At 44.5% G+C, this 9249-nt stretch overlaps 1 protein-coding gene across 1 annotated transcript in view; it reads right to left on the bottom strand.

Moving 5' to 3' along the window:
- Positions 1 to 9249, bottom strand: part of Adamtsl3 (ADAMTS like 3) — a 272928-nt gene that overhangs the window by 74501 nt on the left and 189178 nt on the right. The window contains 1 exon segment of the mRNA XM_055623245.1: positions 935 to 1227. Coding sequence (XP_055479220.1) covers positions 935 to 1227 — 293 coding nt within the window.

The raw sequence follows: 9249 nt of genomic DNA, 5'->3' as shown, positions 1-9249 counted from the left end.
TGTGTGTGTGTGTGTGTGTGTGTGTGTGTGTGTGTGTGTGTGTGTGTAGGCACAAATGCCTGTGAAGGCCAGACATCCAGCTTGGGTGTTGTTCCTTAGACACCATCTGCCTTGTTTCTGAACACGGTAGCTCACTGGCCTGGGGTTCACTAATTAGATTAGTTGGCCACTGAGTCTCTGGGATCCCCTTGTCCTCACCAGCCACACCTTCATTCCTGGCTTTTTACTGAGTACTAGTGATCGAACTTAGGTCCTCATGCAGCCAGTGCTTTATTGGCTAAGCCACGCCCCTGGCCTCTTGATCGCTATTTCCATCTTCCACTTCAAGCAGACAGCTAGAAAGCAGCTCCTCAGTGCTTGCTCCCTGTTGATCATAATTCCTTAAAAAATCCCACAATGCTTGAATAATTCCAAGGCCCACCTCTCTCTCTTAGGAGGTTCTGGCTCTATAGAACAGTTACCTCCTATGCCTAGCCTGGCCTAGCTACAGCCATCCATCATGGGGGCGAGTGTGCTCTGGACGGGTTGCTGGCCTAGCGGCAGGTGCCAACAGAAACATTTTCTCAGGATGCATCTAACTGACCATTGCAACAGCTCCGCGAAATTCCAGGCTGCCTCATTCCGTGACATAAGATTCTACGTAAGATTGCTTCACTGTATTCATTCTGCACTTTCTAACTTATTCCTTATTACTCAGTGACCTTCTTTCCCTCTCAGCGAAGCCGATTCTTAGGCCAAAGGTACTGTTTTAGTCATCCTATAATCATAGTTCCCAAATATAAAAAAGAAAGGAAAAAAAAAAAAAGCATCGTTTTGCTATTGAATGAATACGTCCCTTTTAGAGTTTTGCTAATTTGCATACCTGGCTTAGGCGATATGGTCATACCCTTAGCAATAGACCACACATCTACCCTAAAGGAAGGGGTTCGAATACCTCCCAAACATGTCGCAGTGCAGGGGGTGAAGCCAGCATACTCCCAGTCGTAGGTGATCTCACTGTCCTTTCCCTGGAGAGGGCCACCCTTCTCTCGAGACACAGGGCTCTGGTCACTGCAGGCATCAAGGAGGCAGGGTCGCTCGGTGGGGGGCTTGGGGCCTTCGCACTCCTCCTCGGGGAGCTCGGTGTCCGTCTGTGTGAACGTGAGGAGCACGCGACACCTCACCTCACGCACCTGGGTGCCGGGCCCACACGTGGTGCTGCAGGCCGACCAGGGCTCCGGGATGAACCTGAAGAACACCGGAAGCCGAGAGATGGGTCACATGTGGGCCACAAGAGGAATTCTATGGTCCCAGCAACTACTGGGCCAGTTATGTAGTTAGTGTATTTTGACATCTTACAACCAACAGAGAGAATTCTTCATTAAAGACACGGTGCTTTCGCCTCCACACAAAAATCAAAGTTTCACGCTAAGACCAGTGTAAAACACCACAGTATTTCGTAGGATGTGATAAATAAACCATAACCAGAGATAATCACGTGATTTCCTTTACAGGATGGATGTTTTTGCAAATCTCTATTAGCCAATCCTTGGCGAGCTTTTCCTTTGTAACGGGAGAATGTTGTACCTTCTCCAGACTTAAGAGCTGGGCGACAGGAGAAGGCAAAGGTGTTTGCAAAGAGGATGAAGCTATGATGTTCTTTCATGTTTAGTGAACACCCCCGCTTTTGAAGGTTCTTGAACATGACGGGAGCACACAAACTGGCCTCAGAGTGAGGCTTTTATTCTTTACCCTGAATTATTACCCACCAAGTCATGAAGGTTATCAAACTGGGCTTCTCAAATGAAATCTAGCCTAGAACTGTTTCCTGTAAGAGCTCATTGGCTACAAATGACTTTTATGGTTTGACACTGTTGGTGATAAATGAGGACATTATGCTGTGCCACATGAAAATGAAATAGAATCTACATTTTAGTGTATACGATGAGGGCTGTACCTGGGACACGGCCACACTCATTTGTCAGCCTTTCATTTATGGGTGTTTTTCTGCTACTGGACAGCTCTGAGTGTTTAAAACAGAATATTTATTCTGCATAACCTAAAATATTTACTCTCTGGCCATTTGCAGAAAATATTTCTAACCCTTTTTTATGAATTCATTAAAAAGTAGGTTCAGTAGGGGCATGAATAGATAACTCCGAAGCAATCATAGGATATTAATACATCAATAGAACAAGGATGGGGAGATGGCTCAGAGGGTAAAAGTGCTTGTTGTAGGAGCCTTACAACCTAAGTTCGACCCCAGAACCCAAGTCAAAAGCTAGATGTGCTAGCAGGAATCTATAATCCCAGCATTCCCATGGCAAAGTGGAGAAAGGAGCATCACCCAGAAGCTCCTGGGCAGCTAACCTGAAATATGAAGCTAACCTGAATACGCAGCATACTGGCAGAGACAAAACCTCAGACAAGGGAGAAGGCAATTCTGTCTTGACCCCCAAAAGATATTCCCTGAGCTTCTCACACACTTTGCAACATAAATACCTACGCTTAACACACACACAAACTATCATGCACACAGATAGGCATACTTACACATGCCAACCTTACATGCCAACCTACACATACACATAAACAAACTAATAGTTTTTTAAAAGAAAATAAAGTGACAGGTGAAAGAATTCAGTGGCAGATTAAGCTTCGAAAACTCTGGATTGGTGAATTCCCTAGTAAGGGGATTGTCTCTGACAAGAACTCAGTGGCTGGCTCTTTGATCACCTCCCCCTGAGAGGGGAGCAGCCTTACTAGGCCACAGAGGAGGCCAGACCTGATAGGCTGGGGTCAGAGGGAAGGGGAGGAGGACTTCCCCTAGCAGTGGACTGGGGAAGGGTCAAGGGGGAAAAGGGAGGGAGGGTGGGATTGGGAAGGGATGAGGGAGGGGGCTACAGCTGGCATACAAAGTAAATGAACTGTAATTAATAAAAAAATAAATTAATTAAAAAGAGAAAACCCTGGATTGAGTAGTGTCAGTCCATAGGTTTATTTATTGCAACACGCCCCCTAAGACTATGATATTTGACTTCACACTGTAAGAAGTGAGATAAATGCAATGTGAAGCGCCTTATAAACGGGAGAACAGTGAGAGGCTGCGGCTGAGATGCGGAGATATTTCAAGCTTACCGAGACCCAGAACAGTGTACTTCCAACAGCTCCTGAGTCCTGTGTGGAATGACTGCTAAGACACTTGAGCGCCTCTCCCCTGGGAGCCCACAGCCATGTTGGGGTGTCGCTTAACCTTGAGAGAGTTAACCTCCCGGTCTGATAACCCCCAAGCCTCCATCTACCTTAAACTCTTTTCTCAATAATCTCTGACTCCACTTCAAACTAGCTCGTCCTGAAATTATTTTCTACTGCAAAATAAAGAAACTCGCTTCATTCGAGGACCCATCTCTGAGGATAACTGCTGTCTCTGCCTCCCACCCCACAGCTACGGACTTGAGTATCTCATTGATGGGGCACCATAAGCAGGTAGGAATCATTGTATACGCTATGTCCATAATGCCGATTATTAAACTGCTATTTTTAGAGTCACAGAGAGAGGCAACTTAGGTAATCTGATGTTGAAGATAATTGAGACAGCAACATGAAACAGAAAGCATTTTCAAAAATAAAATAAGGAAAGATGCATCTTGGAAAAGCATTATCTTCCAGGAAGATGTGATACAGAAATTCTAACACTGAAGCCTAAAGTTGCGCTGGTGCACGCCCGTACTCCCAGCACCCAGGGAGGCAGAGGCAGGTGGATCTCTGTGAGTTTGAGGTCAGTTTGGTCTACAAAGCGAGTCCAGGACAGCCAGGGCACAGAGAAACTGTGTCTCAGAACCCTCCCCCCACAAAAAAAGTTGTAGGCATAGTAGCAGCTCCCCCTCCCCAACATTCCCAGGTAGCTCCTGGAATATGTGATTACGTGAGAGTCTACAGCAAAAAGGACCCAACTGATGTTCTTACAGTTATAAATTTAGAGATAAGCCTGTGTTGTCATAATGGACCCAGCCTCGTCAGAGGGGTCTCCAGAAATGGAGCTCCTCAGGTTGAAGCCAGAGATGTGGCAGGACCAGAGGTAAAGGGACATGTCTTAAGTCCTGGGAAACACTCAGCTCCTGCTGCTGGTCCAAAGGTGGAAGAGGCCACATGCCACAGAATGCTGGTGGTTTCTAGACACTAAAGATAACCCCTCAGCCGACAGCAACAAGTAAATAAGAATTTCCACTCTACAGACTTTAGGTACAATGAAGAAAAGAGATAGAATAAAAAGAAAAATAAATGTAGTAGAAGAAAACTTTCATGAACTCCATCACGATCTGGACCTATGCTGTAAAAATATCCCTGACTGGGTCGGCAAGATGGCTCGGTGGGTAAAGTCATACTGCTGCCAAGCCTGACGACGTGAGTTCAAACCCTGGGAGCAACGTGGTAGGAGAGCATGAACTACAAGCTGCCCTCTGACCTCCACACTCATGCTGTGGCACACATTTAGCCCGTGCATAAACACACACACACACACACACACACACACAAACAAGTAAATGATAAATAGTAAGCCTTTATTGTTTGTCAATACTATTAAAATACAAGCCTTACCTGGATTTGCTTTAGAGAAGCACTATAATCTTAGTTATATGGGAAAAAATCCAAATATGCAAGTATCAAAAACAGTTGGCAATAAAGGGAGAAAAGGTAATTTAACATAGAAAATGAAAATAAAATACAAAATAAAAAAGGCAAAAGGCAGGTATAAATACCAGGAAAACATGAACAAAGGTCAGGCACGGTGTTGCACAATGTGAGATCAGCAGTTGGAAAGTGTAGACAGGAGAATGGTGAGTTTGAGGCTAGCCTGGCTTTACAGTAATTTAGTCTTCCAGTTGACACCTTCTCTCAACAAACAAACAAAAACTTGTTCTCCAGCCAAAGAATAAACCCAGTAGACAGCGTATCATGGTTTAAAATTTATCTGATAGTTACAAAACATAAAGTTAACTGAAAACTTGGGAAAAGTAAGAATTCAATAAGATAATTCACAAATGTATTTATGTATAAGTAAATATGCATATTTTATTCATGGATAAATAAAAACATAGATATGTAATGCAAAAATGACCTGTTTCCACAGAATTCAGGTAACAAAATGTTAGCTGTCAGATCCTATACTAAATATATGTACAAGCAAATATATTACTTAATATAATTGTTAATTATATATATATTACTTAATATAATTGTTATCTTACCTCTTTAATTTTATAAGTGAGAAAAGCCAAGTCTTAGAAATATAAGAACATTTCCATAATTCTATGAGCTTGTAAGTGAAAATTTTATGCAGACTACGTTGGTCTGATATGGGTACGACTATGAGATGCTGGGTAAGGGCCAGTCAGATGGCATACCAGGTAAAGACGCTTGCTGTCAAGCCGGATTCAGCCTGGGCTCGGTGCCTAGGACCATGTGGTGGAAGGGGAGAACTGACTCCCGGACATGATCTTCTGACCTCCTCACACATGTGCCACGGCACTAACACGTGAATAAAACTTAATTTTTAAAAAATTGAAATACTGAATAGATTCAGATCCCAAAGACATCCTCTACCCTGGAGCACAAGGCTAAGAGCTACAATGACTGTTGTTTTTCCCCCCCCCCCCCCCCAAACTGATCTAACTTCAATCTAAATCTCTGAGGTTGTTAGAGTTTGGGGCTGAAGGGACACCAAACAGCTCTAAAGATTTACAGGAGATTGAAAACAGCTGAGGACATCTTTGAAAAAAGGAACAATTATGGAGTAATTGCCTAGCCTGATAGAAAAAATAGAATTAAAAAGTTAAAATTGGGAACCGGAGAGCTAATTGAACAGTTAAAAGCACTTGCTGCTCTATGAAAATAAATTCACCTGTATGTTTTATTTTATGTGCGTGCTGCTTTGCCTACGTGTTTCTGTGCATCACATGTGTGCAGTGCCTGCAGGGGCCAGGAGAGTGTATCGGACGCCCCGGTACTGTCGGACGCCCTGGTACTGTAGTTGCAGACAGGTACGAGCTGCCACATGATGTCGGGAGCTGACCCTGGATCATAGAAGAGAAGCCAGTGCTCTTACCAGCTGAGCCATCCCTCCAGCCCCCAGTTTTATCTAACTCTAGTTTAGCCCTAGATCTTGCAGAGGACCCAAGCTCAGCTCCCAGCAGCCACACTGTGACTCTCAACATCTGTAACTCCAGTTCCAGGGGGTAAGACACAGTCTTCTGATGCCTTACCAGGCAGGCACACAGGTGACAGACATGCACGCAGGCAAGACAATCAGACGCATTAACAACAGCAACAACAACAACAACAACAAAACAGAAAATAATTAAAATATGCTACTAGCAATGAAATATTTACTCGGTAATGATATTTAAGCACCAAAGTAGGACACTTTGGCTTATTCAGCTGTGCTCAGGCAAACATTTGATTTTTTGAAAGAAATTAAGTTATGCTGATTTTTATATATCACGTGGTAATGTAAATCCCTCCATTAACCAAAGTTCAGTGCAGAAAATAAGAAACAGAAAAGAATATTCTCTCCAAAGATAATTTTCCAGTGTTAACCAAGTCTGAGAGAAGGCAAGTGTCTGTTGCTGGTGCCGAGGGAAGTGGACAGTGAGTTTCTGAGAGGAAACCTGACAGCAGAAAACGCCTTTCATGAGCCTGTCTTTTGGTCCAGAAATCTCACACCAGAACTGATATCCTTATCAGGATAATGAGAGACATGTTACTTGAGATTTGCTGAGGTTTGGTTTATCGTGGTGAATTAACTAGAAGCAAACTGCTTTAGATCTTCACAACGTGGAACAGTGACAGTTATGCTATTTTCCTGGCTGATACCCTTCAGCTGCTACTGCCTCCAGATAAAGCCCAAGCTCTTTGCTGAACCTGGGCTACCACCAGCATCTGCTTCATTCTGCCCTGACCAGTCCCCTTGGTCCTGCAGGCCTTTGTCTATACACAGAGATCTTCAACAGCCGGAAACATGGACCACACCCCCAACACACTTCACATCCCACATACCTGCCACATGGTGCTTCTGATACCTCCAGATGTCAAGATCTCAGCTCACCAATCATGCTTCCCAGAAAGCCATCCCTGACACCCAACAATTGCCTCATGTTGCCTTAGAACACTGAGATACCACAGCACACCGTAATCTTAGACTAAGTTCCATGGGGCAGTCGCTTCGGATGGAAGAAACCTGAATTCCTGCAAGCTGACAGGAAACCGAAGCTCCTTCCCTAGAGCAAGCTGAGCTTCCTTGCCCAAAATGTTTGGCCCTTGAAGCTCCTCAGATTTTGAATATTTGCTTTAAATTCCAGACTATCTGCGTATACATTATGAACTATCCCAAAGCCTGAACACAAAAGTCACTGGTTTCCTGGGTGTCTTCTGCATGAAACCTGGAGGTGATGTCCTGGGGTTTTAAGTGTGTCTGAATTTTGACTGCAGCCCCATCTAGGCCATCAGGTGTTGTGCTGGTGCTCATACATTCCCTGAGTTTGGATTATTTTGTAATTTGTAGATTTGGACTAGAGTTCTCCAGCTGCTGTGACAAGCCATCAGATCTCTCTCTGTCCACCACTGACTAGCTCTGAGACACTGGGCCACTCCTTAGTTCTCTGCCACCTTGGCTTACAGGGCCCTCAAATGAAGACAACAAGAATACCCTTCTAGGACATTTGCAGGAATTAAATCCCCACAGCACATTTAGGTCTTTCCTTAAAAAGAAGGCTGCGGTGTTAGCCGTGGTTAGGAAAGCACATTCCTGAAACACAGAAGGATTCGGATTTAGCAAATACAATTTCCATTCGCAGAGAAGCCAAAATAGCAGTGAAGAAAATATACAATGTCTCAGTCTGCACTACTTCTTTCATTTTCATATATGAAAAATGGGAGCTAGGGTAGCAAAACCCGTTGAAATGTTGGGAATCCCATGCAAGTACAGAAGGCTCAAGGGAGGGACTTGAAAGCGAGATGACAAATGGCAGGGCAACAACCATATTGATTGAGAACACATTCCATGGCCGACAGCCAGGTCAGAACAGCCGATCCCTTGGCTTCGCCTTATAAACTCTAATTTTTTATTTTCCTAATTAAAACAAAAGCCTTTGAACACCCACACTCTGTGTAAATTCAGAGCTCACCCTTCGTAAACCACAGTGGTGGGAGTATTTATCTTCTCCCGGCTGGCTTGGCAGCAGTTCCTTGAAGGACATGAAATACAGCTGGGATCATCCTCTCATTCATTGTCAACAAGTAAGCATCCCAGACCACAAAAGACAGTGGCTCTAACAGAGTGATCTGAAAGCTTGAGATATGTTGCGGTTTTGTTTGCAAATGGAGGGAATGAATAGAATCAGAAGTGGCAGGAAACTAAAAACGTTAAACCAGCCAGACAAGAGCAGGCCAGCAAATGCCAGGCGATGAGGATGAGAATCTTGCAGGAGCATTGTGTGGAGACCTCTGAGGGGGAAAGGCAGGGCAGCGGGGACAGGTAGATCAGGGTTCCACAAAATGAAGAGAACACAGAGTGTCTTTAAGAGCAAAGAGCACACGAGCATCACTCTGTGGGCGAGAGAAGGAGATCCCCCATCTGAGTCTGATAGGGCTGGCAGAAATGCAGGCTTGGGAATGACATGGGTGGGGCTACAGCAGATCTACTATTGCTGTCTGCTAACTCAATATGAACAGTGTTTTCTGAACGTTAAAGGGTCCTGAGAGACTATTTGATCTGTTAGTGCCAAAATTTGTATTCACAGCCTGCTCTGGTTTGTTTTCAACTGCTCTGATAACACACCAGGACCAAGAGCAACTTGGGAAGGAAAGGGTTTAAGTTTCCATGTCCCAGTTGTGGTCTGTCATTGGGGGACAAGGCAGGAACCCAAGGAAGGCAGCAACCTGGAGGCCCAAACTGAAGCAGAGCCCACGAAGGAATGTTGCTTACTGGCTTGCTTCACATAGCTAACCCAGCTCGTGTTTTTATTCAACCTGGGGCTACCCATCCAGGCTTAGCACTGCCCTCCAGTGGGCTGAGCCCTTCCACATCATTAAAAACCAAGAAAACGCCACACAAGCTTGCCCACCCACAAACATAATAGGGGCATTTTCTCAATTGAGGTTCCCTCTTCCTAGATGACTCTAACTTGTGTTCAGTTGACAAAACCCTAACCAGTACATGCACGTGCACACACACACACACACACACACACACACACACACACACACACACAC

This window comes from Psammomys obesus, unplaced genomic scaffold (assembly GCF_907164565.1).
Source record: "Psammomys obesus unplaced genomic scaffold, mPsaObe1.curated_primary_1811, whole genome shotgun sequence".
NCBI classification, from domain to species: domain Eukaryota; kingdom Metazoa; phylum Chordata; class Mammalia; order Rodentia; family Muridae; genus Psammomys; species Psammomys obesus.
The sequence above is the reverse complement of the archived record's forward strand: the minus strand, read 5'-3'. Positions and strand labels throughout refer to the sequence as shown.